The sequence below is a fragment of the Halichoeres trimaculatus genome, unplaced genomic scaffold (assembly GCF_033239565.1).
Source record: "Halichoeres trimaculatus isolate MK-OKI-2021-1 unplaced genomic scaffold, fHalTri1.1 fHalTri1_scaffold_9, whole genome shotgun sequence".
Lineage (NCBI taxonomy): Eukaryota > Metazoa > Chordata > Actinopteri > Labriformes > Labridae > Halichoeres > Halichoeres trimaculatus.
The window spans coordinates 15,590,113-15,608,649 of NW_027437188.1; the positions used below are offsets into that span (position 1 = coordinate 15,590,113).

The 18,537-nt window shown below is 39.5% G+C and overlaps 1 protein-coding gene across 1 annotated transcript in view; it reads right to left on the reverse strand.

Moving 5' to 3' along the window:
• drd2a (dopamine receptor D2a) overlaps nucleotides 1–18,537 on the reverse strand; it is a 51,804-nt gene that overhangs the window by 16,445 nt on the left and 16,822 nt on the right. Inside the window, exon 2 of the mRNA XM_074680281.1 lies at nucleotides 10,948–11,252. Coding sequence (XP_074536382.1) covers nucleotides 10,948–11,220 — 273 coding nt within the window. The 5' untranslated portion in view covers nucleotides 11,221–11,252. The remainder of the gene's footprint in view (nucleotides 1–10,947; nucleotides 11,253–18,537) is intronic.

Consider the following 18,537-nt stretch of genomic DNA (forward strand, 5'->3'; position numbering starts at 1 on the left):
TGTTATCTGCACAAGTCAGCACCTGTGATGCTACAGAAATGTGTAGATGCTCATCTATAATTTATATAATGCACAAGAATCATTCATGCAGAATAATGTACTAACAGGTTTTAGAGCAACATGCTCTGCCAATCAAGCAATGTGTTTTCAAAGGAAGACCTTGCATATTTAAGCTAACCAACGCCATTTAATGCAAACTACTTTAGTCAGGATGCTCAGCTACCTGCAGTCCCATTTTTCATCCACTGAAAACATTTAAAGGTCCCATATTATGCAAAAATAACTTTATTAAGTCTTTTAGTGAAATTTGTGGGTCTTTGGCTTCCCTCCCAGCCCACAAAATGTGATATTTAAAGACAAAACCTGTAATTAGTAGTGTTCGTGAATGTAAAATCCTGACCTAAAACGAGCTGTATGGAATTTCCAGGATTTGCCGATGTCAGTGATTCCCTGTTTTGACCAATCAGGAGCAAGTCTGAGCTGATTGGTCCACCGGAGCATTTCATGAAGACAACAATGATACATATTAAACTGCAGAAAAGGAGCATAAAATGGGACCTCTAATGCTTTGTGAAACAATAAAAGGTGAAAACCCCTGAACCCCAGAAAAACTGTCTTGAGCAAGAATGGAGCAATTTTTCACTTTCAAAAATCCAGAACCTCTATGCCTTTTTGTTTGATTTGTTTTTGAAATGAAAGTTACAGTTCAGATCTTTTTTGTGTAGGTTGTGATGAAAGTGCCTCATTTGTGTTGTTCTTGTGTCCCTTTGTGATTTATTAACTGGCTTTCTAAGGATGACGTACAGCATAAAACTCCAATACCTTTGTAAGAGACCGGTGACTTTTTATTCATTTTATTTTTAACAACTCTAGACCTGGAGCTCTGCTTAATTCCCTCCATATGTTCTCTAAATTAGTCACACATAGCAGAAAGCAAAAAGCTATGCTAATTGATGTTAATCCAGCATTTAATACTAAAGGGCAAACTGAATGGCTTGCCCACACTCTGTGACTAAGCTCTCATTGTAGTTCATAGCAACGCATTATCAGCACCCATAATCTGGCACTGAAAACATAACCATGCAATGTATGAACAAAGATAAACTAGATCAAAAGATTTTATGCAATGGGACTGGAATTTACGCTGTGCACAACACAATAAAATGAGGTCTGATAAGAAAACCAAAGGGAAAACCCCCCAAACCTTCTCTGCTGTTGCTCATAGAACTCAATGGTGTCTATGATAGAAGAAGCTTGTCCTGCAGATTGTAAAATATGTAAACTGAAAGAAATCCTCCCTACCAAAGCTGTCAGCTGTGATTTCTTCCAAAAGCTTGAGGTGATCCTACCTTGAAAACATCAAACTAAACGTAGCGATTTCTTCATACTGGCTTGATTAAACCTCAAAGGATTAGAAACTGGGAAGATCAAATGCAGGCAATCATTGGTACCATCACTCCTACTTCTCCCACGGATGTACTTTCTGATTTATAGGGATTTATACCACTCCAAATGCTGCTGCCTCAGTTTATCCCTCTCCACATTCACATCAGAGCTGACAGCCTTAGAAGAAAATGCCAAAACCAGTTTCGTATCCCACTCCAAACACTCACTGGGGAATGCATTTTGAATCAGGTTTTAGTTTTTCTATTTGTATACAATCTAAGGAGGGCCTCAGTGAAACTGTCATTATAGGTGCGCAGGGAGTACATGTTGGTGTAACAAATATAAAAGGAAAGGAGGCTGGATGGTTATTCTTGCCTTCTATCAGAAACTGGTTGGACATGCCGGCTGGGATGGGAAAGAACAAGCAAGCAGTGAAGTGTAACAGAGATTTTTGAATCCGCCATGAATTGCTAACACAGATGAATTAATAATTATGAAAGTCTTTCATCTGTAGTTAAAGTCCCGTAGCTTGTTCTGATAATATTGTGAAATAATTAGTCATATAACTCTTTCTAACAATACACACACCACATTATTGTGTTACTGAAAATGCAAAACCCTCCCTTGTAGGGTAACTTTCACAGATGATTTGAATGATTCTCATTTCAAACAGTCAGAGAGGCCATCTATTGGAAGAGCACTTCAGATATACTAATGGCATAATCTACTAAATCCCAAATAACGAGCTATAATTGTGTGTTCAACACAGACTCTATAAAACGTGCATGTAGTCTCCCTGATGTCACCCGTCTCTTTCTGAAACGAAAGATGAAGCACATCGGCCATCGCGGCCATATTGGTAGTGGCAAGGGCTTCACATACACCTATAGGGCGCCTGTCAGTCATGTGACCCTGAGCTGTGCCTCTGATTGGGCGAGCTCGCAATGTTGATATCTTCTAAACTGCTGAGTTCGTAAAAAATTCCCCCCGTGTACAGTGTGTGCGTATAGTGAAATTAGCAACTAAGACAGGAGACGTTTTTTGAACCAGGCTGTAAATAGGTTAATTTCTGCTTTGGAAATGGCTTTTTTTTGGCTTGGTGTGTTTGTGACTTCTGGTACTTCCGGAGCCAGCCTCAAGTAGACAGTCCGGAAACAGCAGATTTTAGCACTTCAGCATTGTCTCATATTCTTAGACCGGAGGTTGCCTCTTGGTGTACAAACTAAAAAATTGCTATCAGTGGAAGTGTTGCAGGTGATCTACTTAGATTGTGTGTGCAGTTGATCACAGGTGCAGCACTCCCCATGTAAATGAGGACGTAGTGCGGGCTACCAGCTGTCATCATGAAGAGTTTGAGAGAGCAGAGTGGCGACAAACTAAAATTGAATTGAGACGCCATGTAGTTGGAGAAGTCAGACAGTTGGGTTACAGGCTACTGCACAGGAAGTGAGAGCTGTGTCCAATGTGGCGCTTGCTGTCCACCAGACAAAATACAGTGGCCGCCAACAGTTCCAGGTTTGATAAGTCACTCTGTGGACGCTAAATGATCACATTTGCATCTTCTCCCAGAATTTGGGGTGTTCAGATGATCTGCATATGTTCGACACGTAAGGCAAACATGTTAAATGCATCGCACATGCTAATTTATTCATTTGACAGATGCAATCCTTGGTGCACCTGGGTAGTAGGGATGCTCAATACCACTTATTTTCAGACTGATACTCCCTCTTGAGTACTCAACACTACTGAGTACCAATACCACGTGTACTTTTAATACCTAAAATTTCAATTAACAAATGTAAGGGTTTTATAATTTTCTTTTTTTTGTTTTTTTCAAATAAACTAAAGTGTAAAATAAAAAAGTTTAACTGTTAAATACCTGGTTCATTCATGCTGGCTGAACAAGACCTGCCGCACATTTGCCATGGTGTCAAACTGCAGCAATGTAGCGCCAACTACTGGCGAGAAGAACTTAAAAGATAAGTTTGGTTAATACAGCTTTTACATTGTTTATAGAATGAAGTAGAACAAAATACTCACCCAAAAGGCTTTCCTGATCCAAGCAGTGCTTCGGGAGATATTTAGATCCAAAATCGTGCAGGGGACGTCCGTATAATGGGATCCATCGGGGCATAGACAACGCCGCTCCTAAAACTGCATTAATCATCCAAAAACTCATGTTTTTCATCAATATTCCATCATGGTCCGCTCCGGGTTAGTCCTCTGCTGCAGTCTGTGTCACTCCAGACAGCACTGTGTGGCTGTATTGACCTCTGAACTGACTAAGACTTTGTTTACGTTTGCCCCTCAAAGAAAGGAGGAAGTGGAGTCAGCTCTCCAGAGAGTACTGCGCATGCGCGGACGGGGCAAACGTAAACAAAGTCTTCGTCGGTTCAGAGGTCATTACAGCCACACAGCGCTGTCTGGAGTGACACAGACTGCAGCAGAGGACTATCTCGGAGCCGACCATGATAGAATATTGGTGGAAAACATGAGTCTTTGGATGATTAATGCAGTTTTAGGAGCGGCGCTGTCTATGCCCCGATGGATCCCATTATACGGACGTCCCCTGCACGATTTTGGATCTAGATATCTCCTGAAGCACTGCTTGGATCAGGAAAGCCTTCTGGGTAAGTATTTTGTTCAACTTCATTCTATAAACAATGTAAAAGCTGTATTAACCCAACTTATCCTTTAACCCAAGACCTTTTCGCTTTGAGTATCGGCTGCTGGTTTTGGCAGCCTTCACGAGTACCTATACCTTGAAATAAGGCTAGTACCTGGTATCGGTACTCACCCATCCCTACCAGATAGTAAATCAGCTTTGAGCGGGCTATCAAGTTTGCACATGTTTTTATACACTCAAACCTTTCAGAGATTAGGCACAAAGTTGCATTTAGTTGATGACATCTCAGCAGTATGGGGTGACACCATTTTAAAGCTGGGCAGATTGATGGTGAAGAGCCAGGCAATGAACAGGCAAATGAAGCGATGCAGGACAGCTGAGTGGAACAGCAAAAATAAGTCAATTACCATTTTAATTCCCATTCCTACAGGATCACAAAACTTATTTAGTGTCTCTGTCCTGACTCATCACTGACTTGATGGTTGTGAGTGCCTTAAAGGAATCCCTCAGGAGAAAGTAAACTCCAAAAGAAACCAGAGAGCAACAAACTACTTTTTGTGTCCTCATAATCACCTGCTGTGTTTGCAATTACCACCAATAAAAACTAACAGAAAATGCAGCTGCCAACTCCAAAGTTTTACAAACATTTGATCAAAACAAAAGTGGTTTCAATCTCAGCAAGCACACCTGACCAGCCAAAGCAGTTAACGCCACTTGAGACTCGCTTTCTTTGTTAAAACACAATGAATGTTTTAAGAGTTTTCTGCTACAAATGGGAGCTCTGCTATGTTGCTGATTATGATTCAACCCCCACCAAAGAGGCTTTGATGTGAGCTCCTGCGGTGTGCACTCAGCTACCCACAGCAAGTAGATGATTCAGATTAAAGCACACAGTATGCAGGTTGCATGCAGAATGGATGCTCAAACAAAGTGTGATGATTCATGCTGATGATACAGAAGAAACACCACAAAGTATCAGAGTAATTATCTACAGTCATCAGTGACACAAATATTTAGAAGCCCCTCTGACTGTTATCTGTCATAAACAAACACATCCAGGTTTCCCCAACAAGAAACTTGGAGTAACACAACAACACACATTCTTCAGGGGCTTAACTGTATTTTTTTTGGCCAAATTTGAGATGAACAATCTGTGTATAATAGACAATGACTTCACTGGACACCAAAGCCAAGAAAGGGGAGGCAAGATAAACAGCAGCAACAATGAAGTGAATACTCAGATGAGAACCCCAGGATGGTGCAAACATGGCAAGGTACTTGAGGGGTGTGCAAGCTGTCAATGCAAACATCTATCGTTTTGCCCTAGCACATGCTATTATCTATCTTTGCCCAAGGCCAGCCGATGTAATTCAAAAGTAGCTGTTTGTCTAAATTACCTCAACCTGTTGCATTTACCCTCATTGAGATGAAATGTCTTCATATACTGAGGCACATTTAAGCTAGCATCCCTTATATCTCTGACCTTCATAAATTCACAAATAGGGCTAACAGATCCACAAAGGGTGACACTGCCACAGCTTTTCACATGACACTCAACCAACCAGAACACATGGGGGATGTATACAGAATTCAAGACCATCGTACCTTCTATTCAGATCACCTAAGTTGCAATCCACATACATACCTTGATGAAAAAGTGTCACAAACTTCCCTTTAAGTTTTTCCTACATCCTCAGGCTCAGCAGTACCTGCCCAGCAAGATTGCTGAGCCCAACATCGTATATACCAATGTTCACAATCACATCGATGCTGAGTCTCAAATTGCATACTTCTGTAAGTACACTTACATGAAGTGCACTGCAATCAAACACTGTGGCTTCACACTTACCGGAAACTACCATCACATTTCACGAACATTTTTCATCAGCTTTTCATTGATTACATCCATCAACCATTGTTTGATCCCTTCCTGCCCCTTCCTCTATGTGGCCAATGTGGCGACCATAGAGTGCGAGAAGTGTCCACTGTTCCAGACTCAACTTTTTGACCATTTTGAGTGATCAAAGTGATTTGAGAAATCAAAGTGCACTTTATGTTTCCATACTGTCAGTTAGGGGTGGGCGATATGGCCCAAAATTTATATCACAGTATTTTTCCTACATATTGCGATAACGGTATTATATCACGGTTTTCCAACATGTAAAGAGTGAAGTCCTTTCAAAACCCAATTCTGACTCTGTTCTGTGTTATAAGTGCACACATCCTACCTAGAAGTCTCTAATACTGAGTTAGAAAAAGACCTATGCCCAAAATGAGCTTTTGGAAGAGAAGCTTGTCCCATTTCAAGCTTAAAGTGCAAGTCTATCAAAGCCATTTTTAGCTACATCTTTATTGGTCAAAAAAAGTGAAAACAAACTTATAGCAAACTAGCACAAAGCCTGTTGTCCTTTTCGCATCAGCAGAAACACCTGCTGACATGACAGTGCCTACTCCGTCGGGATGCACCGGAGCAGGCTGACTATTTATGCCTCAACTCCAAAGCTCCACAAAACTCATATTTTTCTCTGGTTTATATTTTATTGATAATGAAAATAATACAGAAATGTATTGGTTTTAATGCCTCGAGGCTATGAAGCTCGTTAAACCGTAAAAATCCATAATTTAGCCACACTATTGTTTAAGTCACAGGGTTCGAAGCGTGTGAAAAATGTAGCGATTTAGAGTCCGCAAACTATGGTATTCAGTTTGCTTTAAAATATTTATTTTCATGCCATTACATTTGTTTAAGAATGGTTGTATCACAATTTAGGTTTTGAGATTTGACCATAGCCACTTACCTATAGCGATGTACAGCCTGTGTATAAAATAGGGCAGCCATCATCATGCACACCAGCTGTTTCGCTTTCTGCACATGGTAAATGTTTACTTCACGTCACTGACTCATTGCTCCTGGCCTTAAAGGTGTATTTTCAGAATGGCTGTGGCAGAAACGTGTCTTCTCATGTCGGGAGAAATAAATCTCCCACATAAATTAACCACTACTTGGACTAAATTATGTGTAACAATGCTTTAACACAGTAATAACAGTATTGCAAAATTCATTTCGTGACAACATATGATACTGGTGACAGTGATGAAACCCCCGTGGCTGAGCAGTGACACTTCCGCTAGTTTTTGAGTTTTTTGTGTGTTGTTATCATGTGTTTATATGCTGAGGTGTTTTTTTCTTGATCTCAAACTACACCCCTGTTGGGAATAGTCTGGAATTTACCTTTTTTTTCCCTCTCCTCCCCCAAGTGTTGTTGTTTTTTTCAGATCTATTGCAAAGAGGCACTGGGTAGCTGGCTGCTCCTGGGTTCATCCCGTTTCTGTGTTCCCCTATGCTTGTTTTCATATATGTCTTGAAAGAGATGTAACTGAAATAAAATTTCCCCTCAGGGATCAATAAAATGTTCTGGTTCTGATTCTGATACTGCCCACCCCTACTGTCAGTGTGAAAGCACTTATGCACTCAAAATAGTAAGTTTAAGTTCAGGAGTATGTGATTTAGGGCACAGCACTAGGGTCTCATTGAGTGGTCACCACCCTCCTGCAAGCGCTACAGGTCAGTAAAAACTGCAGATTATGTTGACTGAGAATCAGTAAATTTTCCTGCTATGGATCATATTTTTCATCCAGAAACAAAATAAGCAGCCAAGCTGCTCTGACACCGCAAATCACTATTGTCTTCCGTACATCATTTTCCTGTGTAATTACTGACCTCAACTCTTAACACACAAATACACCTCATCTATTTTTATACATGCAGCACTAGCTTTATGTTTATTTTGCTCTTATAGTATATTGAGTGTAATATTGTTTCTCTGTCACCTAAAGTTGATTTCATACACACTGAAGCAATTAAATCCTATGTATCAATCATTTGCCCTCCTCAACCGTTTCCTCAAAGATCAGTAAATCATTGTACAAATCTTATTTTTCCCTCTCTGTTCATGCTCCCCTGAATCAGTTATTCAACTACAGTACCAGATCAAACTGACCATCACAAATCATGGCCTATTAATTCACACTTTTAGTTTTCAGGTGTCTAAATTATTCAAGCTCCAGTTGGTGAACATACTCTAGAGGATATTCTTTCACACTGCACAGCTGCCAAATTATAACCAAGAGCTTTGATCTCCAAAATATAAACACCAAGTCTGTAGATTGTGTCAGTGATTTTGTTTTATTTCTGTCTGTGATGTATGTGTGTGGTTTAAAGAACAGTACATACTACAGTATATAAGTATAGTAAATAAATGACACGTTTCTTGACACTCTGTGCTGCATTTTTAAACAAGCATGCTTGTAGGCGGCAAGAGACCGCAACATCTTATGGATTTCAACTCTGTAATCTGATCAGTGATAATCATCATGACTCACTCACAGGGAGGATTAGAGTCCCTGTAGTGTTAGATTGCCTTTCTCTACATCACACAGCTTGACCTAAAGGCTGTTGGTCAGAAATAACTCCAAGACCTGGGAAGGAAGACGGAAGAAATGAGAAGCAGTCCAGAGAGGGGGAGAGTAGAGAGTTTTCTGAAAGATAGCCCACATCCTGCTCACAACTGATTTGGAAGATTGGAGATGATATTTACGCCGAGACTGGTCCATGGCTTTTCCTGTGTCATGACTGCCTTTTAAATAAAACAACTCTGCGTTATCCAACACAGCGCTGAATGCAAAATATGACTTATCCCAAAATTAGGAGGAATTATTCATGACTGTTTGACCTCAACTGACTAGACAGGTCTGACATTTTGATGTTGTTACATGCTGTTGCTACATTACAGGTCTCCAAGCACTGCTGAGCTGATATTTACAATGCTGATATGAACATTTAAGCCTTTACCCCAGTTTCACCTTGTGCCTCTGACCTGCTGCCAGCTTTCTTGGAATTAAATCCTTTCTAGTCCTGCCTTGCTTCTGCACTAAATTGTGTAGTAGATTTACATTATTTTCCTTCCTGAGGAAAAGAAGAGTAGATTTTTTTTTCTTTTAATATCCTATTTGATAACTTAGGGCCAATCCTACTTGTTGTTCTCACCCCTTCCCCTTGGCCCTCTGTTTGAAGAGCCAAGGGGAAGGGCAAAAAACATTTCTTAGAAACAAGATGTCACTCGATCCCGGCTATATCATCACCTCTAGATGCTTGCTGGCGTAGGCAGAGTGACTGTTTATTCACTTAAAAAAAAAAAAAAAAACTTAAAAAAAAAACTAATGATGTCAGATTAGGGTGACAAACTCACAGCAAACAGACACCACACGATGCACCACATCATATAAGTAAAGAGTAGGGATGGGAATAGAAAACAGGTTCCTTTTGAGAATCGATAAGAAATATTTTCAATCCATCGATATTGTTAGCCTTTGTGCTTAACGATTCCCTTATCAGTTCTTTACATTGTGCCGTAGCCGCCTGGCCTTACGCCAACTAGTCTGCTGTAGCTATCTTAGCTAAGCAGTTAGATTATGTTTCCCAACAAAACTCTGAATCAGGATTTTCAGCTTGAAGTTTTACTGAAGAACTGACTTCATAAAGAAATGTACATCACTCTCTCTCAGGAGATTCATGTTCAGTCCATTTGAAATGGAATAAATCACCTCATTTACCAAAATAACAAAATAGCGCAATGCTAGCAGTTAGCATACATCAGTATAACTTCAGCTTCAGAATTGAATTTCAACTTTCATCACAGAAACATATCACATCAACTCTTTGTAAAAAAAAAAAAGATACTGAGAATTTCAAATGTCAGAAGCTAACAGGCAATTGAAAGGCTCATGGCTGACTTCATAACTACGGAAAGCTTCCAAACAACTTAAACCATTGCTATAACCACTTTGAGACACTAGATGGCTTAAATGAATGATTAATATATTACAACCCAGCACATCAACGTCACATTGTGTGCAATTTTCACCTGTTTCTGTATAATTATGCCCAGAAATATCCAGACTCAGGGACCAATTACATTTTATTCACTTACAGTATAAACTCAATTAAATGTTGTTGACACAGAAAACCTGCAAAGCTACTTTTTGTACCAAGAAAATTCACAATAGGAATTAATAAGGGAATTGATAAAGAATCAGATCAATAGGCAGAATCAATAAGGGCATCGGTATTGACAAAATCTTATCAATTCCCATCCGCAGTAAAGAGACAGCTAAAGCATGAAAAGCAAACGTTAAGCAAACATCACAGTATTCAGAAGCTATAACATGTAGCTTCTGAATACTTATGTAGATTGTCTGTCCAATCAGTCACAAAAACGCAGCACAATGCAATGAACCCGTCGCCATGGTCTGACATTGGTATAGCTATTATTAGTGAGAGCTGTGGCTGTTGATATAGCATCGTTAGGTAGATTGTTTTAACGAGCACTTTCAAAATTAGACAAAAAATTAAAAAACATTAATGTGAAGTAACAAAGTATTGGACATCTGATAAAAGAAAAAAATATAGATTTCATTGGAAATTTGTCATTCCCTTTGGTTTCAAGTGAGGTCTCAGTTTGTCTTCGTTTCAAGGGCTGTGTAGCCCTTCCCCCTTACGGATAATTGAGACACCCCTTCACTACACGTGCACACACAAAAACAAAGGCTAAGGGGTAGAATTGGAATTGACCCTTGGACCACAGCACTTGGCATAAGGAGTCAGCTACTCTGTACCTATCAATATTTTAGTTATGCAAAAACTGCTAATTAGATCTACACAGAGGAACTATTAGTTCCTGTGAATCTTAGTGACCCACATTTAATAGAGCAAACATGCCACCAACCATAACTGTGTGCTATGAAAGGGACAGTGAGCAGAACTGTTGTGCAAATGACAATCCAGACATGGTGAGTGGAATCAATTTCCCTCACAAAACATTTTTCTACTGTGTACCAGACATACGTGTCGAACATGTGCGTCTGAGCTTTCCTACCTCTAAATAGACGACCCATGGCATGACCAGAGTGGCCACCAGGAGGTCTGCAACAGCCAGGCTGACGATCAGGTAGTTGGTGGTGGTCTGCAGAGCCTTCTCTCTTGACACAGCCATGCACACCAGCACATTGCCAAAGACGATGACGAAGATGAGCAGAGTGAGTAGCATGGCGTAGTAGTTATATGGGTGCTTCTGCTCCTGGTCTGTTTCGTTGAATGTTCCATTGTCAAAGAAACTGTTGTTGTAGGCATACTGGGTAAAGACATCCATTAGCTGTGAGTGACAAAGGCCAGGAGTGGGCCCTGAGGAAAGAGAAAAGATAAAGAACAATTTTAAGATAATCTGCACACAGTTTAACCAAAAAAAACGCCAATTTGTTGCATTCTTTCTAAATGACTACTTTCATGTCCTTTCCATAAATGTATGACTGCTAATAGGGGAGAAATTCAAAGCAAGCAGTTCATTCAGGGAACTGGCAAAAACTCAGTCACATCTTAGTGCTTCTGGCAAGCTGCCTTGTGTTTGTAGCAACTAGAAAGCCAGAAGTCTGCAATCTACACAACATATTGTAATGTTTTAACATTATTTTTCCCCAAGCAGGGAAAGTTTTCCTTCAAAAGCACTAATCAGAATCAGCTAACACTCTGAACAATTCTGCTTGTTGTTAGACATAGAAGAGGTGTAACCAAACAGATGTCAAGAAAAATACAGTCTTTGTCGAAAGGATTGATGGTTAGCGTTCTTTGTGAACATAGATGGAGCCTTTGTACTTTACATCAGAAAACACATTAAAACACAAGAGCAAACACTCCAGTCTTTTCCCTCCAGATGAAACGTACAAATCACAGTATTAAGTACGTGTGAACTGTTATATTCAGATTGTCGCTGTGTCCTTATTTCCCTCCTTTCAGGGGGGGTGCTCTGCTGCATTTCTTGGCCCATTACCTCCACCGGCTTATGATCGGTGGAAAAGTTATTCTTGCGTTCACGAAACATTTGTCTTGCCCTTTTGTCCGGTTGGCAGGTATTGGGTTGGGCCTGTGGGTGCACACATGCATCTGTGTACACAGAAAGACCCAGTACCACCTTATAGGGCTGCTTTACAGGGTAAAGCCAAGGTTAAGCCTGCAGTTTCAGAGGTGTGCTAAAGCAGTGGTTGCTAACCTTTTCCAACTCAGGGCTCACTTGCGAGGCCTACCTCTGACCCAGTAAACATGTAAAAACCCCATAAAAACATTACTACAACCTAAAAATTTCTTTTTTTTTTTTAATTAACACAAACATAATTATTTTTATCTAATGGCGTTGTTTACAGCCAGGCTGAGATCTGTCTTTTTTGGTGGGGGGGTTTAAATACAACTTCAAATCTGGCTGATGCACATTAATGTATAATACATTTTAATACTAAAATTAAACACTGGAATATAATATTTATACAATGGTTACTCATAGTTATTTAAGTAGAGAGTGAAGACACATGGAAATAATTTGTATGTGTGCAAGTTTAAAGCACATATAAACCACACAGAGTGATGGGGGCACTCTGTAAACAGCGATGAATGGTCAAAGGTAACGTGGAATCATTTTCTCCAGTAACTGTGCGTCTTGTGCACATTGAAGCATAACTCTGCAGTGCATTATATAGAGAGCTGAAGTACCGTCAAGTACCAGTCCAAGCTTTGTCTCTTATTGGTTTAGACAATGATATGATCCTACCATGATTGTGAGTTCAGTCACACAAGAACTCAGAGAAATTATGCACTTGTGAAAGAAAGCTATTTGCAGCATCAAAACTTGTTTGTGGCATTCTCAATATAATTTGCATTTGAAACATCTGATAAAGAGAAGAGCATAAAATAGGAGGAATGGCAGCTTTTATTTTGGTGTGGCGGTGCACCACGAATCAATGCATGTAGAGGATCCCCTGACATACAATGCATTCTGAGGGCACTTTTTTCTTTTATCAAGTTGAACTCGGAAGACTGAACTGAATAAAGGAGGAACATGTTGGAGGCTCCATAGTCACTAAAACAGCATCTGTTACATGAAGCAACACTTTTATTTTTATATAATTATATCCCCACCTTAGCAAAACTCAAGCTATTTTGGAAACAATTTGGCCCACTTGCAATACCTACACAGCCTACCAGGGGGCCGCAGCCCACAGGTTGGAATCACTGTGTAAAGTATCTTCGAGAGGTGTAGCAAATTCAATTACTGTGTTTTTAAAAACAATCATGCAAACAGTTGTGCTTTTTCATGAGCTGGATGTGTCAGTGTTTGAAATTAACAGCCAGGCTCTCCGTCTCTCAACAGCCAGCTCACAGTGATGCTGAAAACGTTAATTAGTGGTGTTGGGCTGAACTAACACGCCATCAGAGCAGACATCAGATGGGCCTTTGTTTCATCAAAATGATGAGCGTAAATGCTCATTTGTTCGTGACATATACTGAAACTGACAAGAACCACTTTGACTCTAGAAAGCAAGTACAACTTACTGTTAAGGCAGAAAAAAAAAGTGTCAAAAGCAAGAAAATCAGATTAGCACTTGTCTGTCTGTCACCACCATTAGAGTTAACTTTTCTGTTTTAGATAAATTTGCTCTTTTTTTTCCACAGTTAATTTATTTCAATAATCTAATCTTTTGTTTAAGAAAATGAATGTTTTTGAAGTCCAAAACTGTTATTTTGAATATTTAATGTAATTGCTAAAGGTTGCAAGTATGACTTTTTTCTAAAAGAGAATAAATAAGATGCTATAAAATATTTAGAAAGTTTAACATTTGACATTTCTATATGTGTTCCTATGATGGAAACAGACTGATCAAATAACACTATACCAATATACAAATAAATAAATGGAATTAACTATTTTTTTTATTGTGTAGGACAGTGTTGACAAAAACTAAGAAATGACAATAAAAAAAGACATTTTGTGATAAAAAAAAAAAAAAAGAATTACAAAATCAGGAGGTTGGAATAAAATTTTTTTTTGAAAGCTGAGACATGCTTCTTATACACATGAGTTTCCGTGCTACACCACAATTTCACATTTACACACTTATTTACAGAATAGACTTATTCTTGTGGTTACCAGTAGCATCTTGTCAAATAGACCTATACAAGTAAATGCATTTTATAGTGGGAAACGATCATTTTGAGCAGAATTAAGTTCATATTATTGTTGGTGTGGCCCTCTGACACTATTCAGGTTCCTCATGTAAAAATACATTTCCCACCCCTGACCTGGAAGGATGAAAGGAGGAGGTGGGCTGCAAAGTGGTTTGCAGGGGATGCAGCCAGGGCAGGCAGGCTAGAGCAGTTTAAAGGGAACACCTGCTTTGCTTTTTGCCAACTAGATGTATAAGTGTAATCCCTCTAAGCCTTACACAAGCATAAAGTGTTTTTATTCCAGGCTCTCATATTCAGTGTTGATCATTTTCAAGACCTCAGACTACTCAGCATGCTTTCCTTTTCTAAACAATTTGCTAATTGTTTAACAGGGTCATGCTAATCTCAACCTGTGCTGCATTAGAAAGTCACTGCACTGATAAGATTATCTTACCCACTTCACAAAGGTTCACACACTCACTCCAGCAAGGCTGTGAATGTTAAAAAGGGCAAACCAAAGTGTTACTTCATCCTGCAGGAACAGCAACCTGGTAGTCACTCATTAAAAAAAGTAGATTGGTCGATAACATTAATCAAACTTTGGATTTGTGAAGAGTGAGCAGCTTTCCATCTATGGTGTGTGTGTTTGAGCGACCAGCACTGACTCACAAGGACTGGGGATTTGGTGTTTTTGCACCCAGCAGACAACTAAATTAATAAGAAAAGCAACCAGAGGAGGGCAGAGCAAAGCCCCTGTGCAGAAGAAGCAGGGTTTGGAGAGAAGCTGTGAGAGGATAAAAGAAAGGGAGCGAGGGGGGTGCACCCCTGGAAAGATGAGGGAGCACAGCTCAGGGTCTCTGTGTGGGTGTACGCTGCAGATCCCTGTGCTGTCTAATCTTAATTATTTGTCCACCATACATCCTTAATTAAAGTTCTTGAGACTGTTTTCACCACTGGCCTGACAGCTGGTGCTGGCTTAAAAAACAATCCCCTGCTCTCTTTCTGTTGTCTTCATCTCCTGGTCGTAAATTATGTCCTGTTACCTGGGTCTGAACCATGTCTCTGTCCAAAAGATCAGAGCTAGTGACGTTAAGAGGATGATGGGAGTGACAATCTGAAGATTGTTTTGTTAAAAAAAAAAAAGGTCACTTTTTCATAATCCTCATGATACTTTGCAATAATGGAAAGGAGTTAGTTTTTACTTTTTTTTGAACACTTTGCTGTTCTAACCAATTAAGCCAAGCCTACACAGAAGGACTGTGTTTGATCCCTTACAAGCTTCCTGTCCTCTAAAGGATCAAACACAGATGTCTTTTAACCTTTGTGGACCGTCTCTTCTGAACCTTCTTTTTTTAATACTTCAGTATTCATTTTGTACTGAGCAGACCTGGGGGTGCAGCACTCTATGATTAACAGTGCTTGTGCAAATTTACATAAATGATTTGGCCTCACCCAATCAATTCTCAAGCTCGCTTGTGCTTGTGGCAAATCCCAAAGTACATTTAATTAGGTCCTGTGTCTGATTAAGCAAATGTGTGGACTGTTGATATAATTTAACACTGAATGGCAATTTCAGCTGTAGCAAAAGGGAGATATTCAAAAGCCAAGTGATCGTGTTTAGTTCTTTTCTTGACAGCAAGTCTCAAATACTGCAAGTGTAAATTTTAGCGTCACTGATACACACTGTGAATAGTTAATCCTCAGGGAATAGCTATTGTTTACAGCCAAAGTAACAACTTCAGAAGCCAGAATGGAGCTGGAAGGTGATGTCCAAGAGCAGCTTGTTAGCTGTGCTTTCATGCGGAAACCTGTCTGAAGACTAAAAAACTTGCTGTGTTGTTGTTTGATGGGTTCTAGGAAAGCATAGAAAAGAACTGTGCTCCTCCACTGCAGGATCTGTAAATAGACATCATGGGCACACTAAGTGTGCAAATATGATTAAATGGCTAAATATGTTCTGGTTGTGAGAATTGCGTCTCTACTAACAGCTCTTTTTTTTTCTTTTAAAGCTTTACACTAAGCTGTCTACCCGACCAGTGCAATTTAAATTCAAAAGTATTTATTATTTGGACAGTATTTTAGATGTATTTTTGAAATGCTGGTTAAAGTTAGTATGCTAAAACTGTTATCTAAAGCCATGCCTGTTAGTTGAGGGGTTCCCCAGTGTAGGGTGAGGTGCTGCTTTCATTCTGTTTTCTTCATTATGTTTCCTTTAAGAATGACTGTTGATCTGATTTTGCCATCAGCCGAACAAGGCATTTCATTTACTGACTTCTGGCCAAGGCTGGGGTGGGTACCTTTTACATCTAAAATGGTACCAATACCTGGCAATCGATATCAGTACTCAACGGTACCAATTTTCTTTACCTTTGTGTGTTGTAATAAATAATAATTTTTTTGATTATAAAATCTCAAAGTTTTCCAATTTTACGTATTTATTTCTCAATATAAACACATACAATGCTGTGTTCATGTCCAGTAGAAAGATCCCCCACTCTTCCATTCCCTCACAGTCACAAAGGTGCTTTCAGGTATTGAAACATGGTACTGTTTGATTTTATGTAAAGTGGTTATTGGTGCTATAGATGGAATCCAGTCGGTACCTATTAGAGTACCTAATTTGGTACCCATCCCTAGCTGAGGGTTCAAAGAAATCTGTGCAAAAACCAACAACCAAAGGTGAACAAATCATCTACATGATTGATGTATTAAGGCTGTCATTCACTGACAAAGTGATACAAACAGAAAACTAACAGTGACACCAAAGCTGTCTTTTCTGCCATCTTTTTAAGAAAATGATTTTTACAACCATGTCATAGATGTTAAAAGTTTACTTTATAAAACGCACACCATGGTGCTTGATTCAAAGCTCATTCCTGTGTCTCCTTTGATAAACACGATAGAGCATTAAAGAAAAGACACAAAGAAGCTTAGCATTACAGTCACACAGCCTGTTGTGCTCTGTCAGGACTAAACAACCATTTTTTTCCCCTGGAAAGCTTTTAAACATTATGCACAAAATAAAACCCTTATCCCAGACTTACTACTTCTAACCAGTTCATCCGTGACTCCTGTTTAAATGTTAAAAAAAAGTTCAGTTAATGCATTATCAGTTGTATTATAGCCAAATAGACCCATATAGCAGGCTTTGCAAAATAAACATAACACAAAAGTCACTATCCCAAATGCTTTTGAGGAACAAACTATATGGATAAAAAGAGGGGAACAAAACATAAAGTTGGTGACATAGTCCAGGGAGACTAACAAGAGGATATTTTGGGCAAACCAACAAGAATACAAACTGAAGCACAATTCACCCAACTGGGACGAAGGAGACAAATGCTCAAAGTAGAGACAGAGACAAAAGATCCAGATCTGAAACATCTGGAACTAGACACTGACAGCCAGGGGAGACAGAGAGAGGTCCCACAACAGCCTCTGGTCCAGAATAAAGGAGCCAGGAGGAAAGCTAAGGGCAAGAAGAGGCAGTTTGAATAAGAGTGAAATAAGCACAAAGCTTTGATGCTCATATGCTTTGAGGATAATAAACAAGCAAAGGCTGAGAGAGTGGCAGTCGTTTTTCAAATAAGTTTGTAGTGTTATTATCCTCAGGGAATTCACTGGGCCAAATGTCAGAATTAAAAGATTTGTTGACACAGAGAGAAGTAATCAAACAACGTCACCAGAGGCAGAAGTTTGACCTGGTCTGGGTAGAGAGGAAATGTCATCTTTACAGAAGCCCAAACTGTAGTTCTGTTTGGGTCAAAACAATACTTTAATGTTGTCTTGGCTTGTGAATAGAGTCTTTTACAGGGTCTTAACTGTGATTGAATAAGGTGAATGAAAAAATCATTCAGTTTGACGTGTCAAAGAGCTGAATGGCTTCCTCATACAGAAATGCAGTATCAATCTTTAGACCACACACACAGGCCATTAGTTTGTTATTTGGGTGTTATCATCTACCTTTACAAGCCTGACGTGATGATCATCATTAGAGTATTATCACTGTAATCCACGAATGCTTGTTATTTAGCCAAGGTGAAAGGCAAAGGACCTAGAACAGAACCCTGAGATACTCCATTTCTTACACAACATTTTAACATTTTAAAGGAACTATAAATGCAGGTAACACAGTGTTTTCTAACTATTATTTTAGATTGAAACCATAGAAGACCCAAGCAATAAATCTCCCTTCTCCACAGGAAAGGTTGAGTCTGCAGCAGTGCAGTAACACAGCTCCACCTTTGCACTTTCATATTGATCCCAGGAGAGTATATTAATGGTGTCGCATTGTGTGATTCCACATTTCCTCACGGCAAAGTACAAGAGGCAAACACACAGTAAGAGTTTCACATCCTCAGACATGTAGACACACACACAGATTGAGCCTTTTTGCCCTGCCTGCTGCACCAAACAGAAGTGATCCCTCTTCACCTCTGTTCACCTCTCTGTCCGTTACAGCGCAAGTGTATTGGGT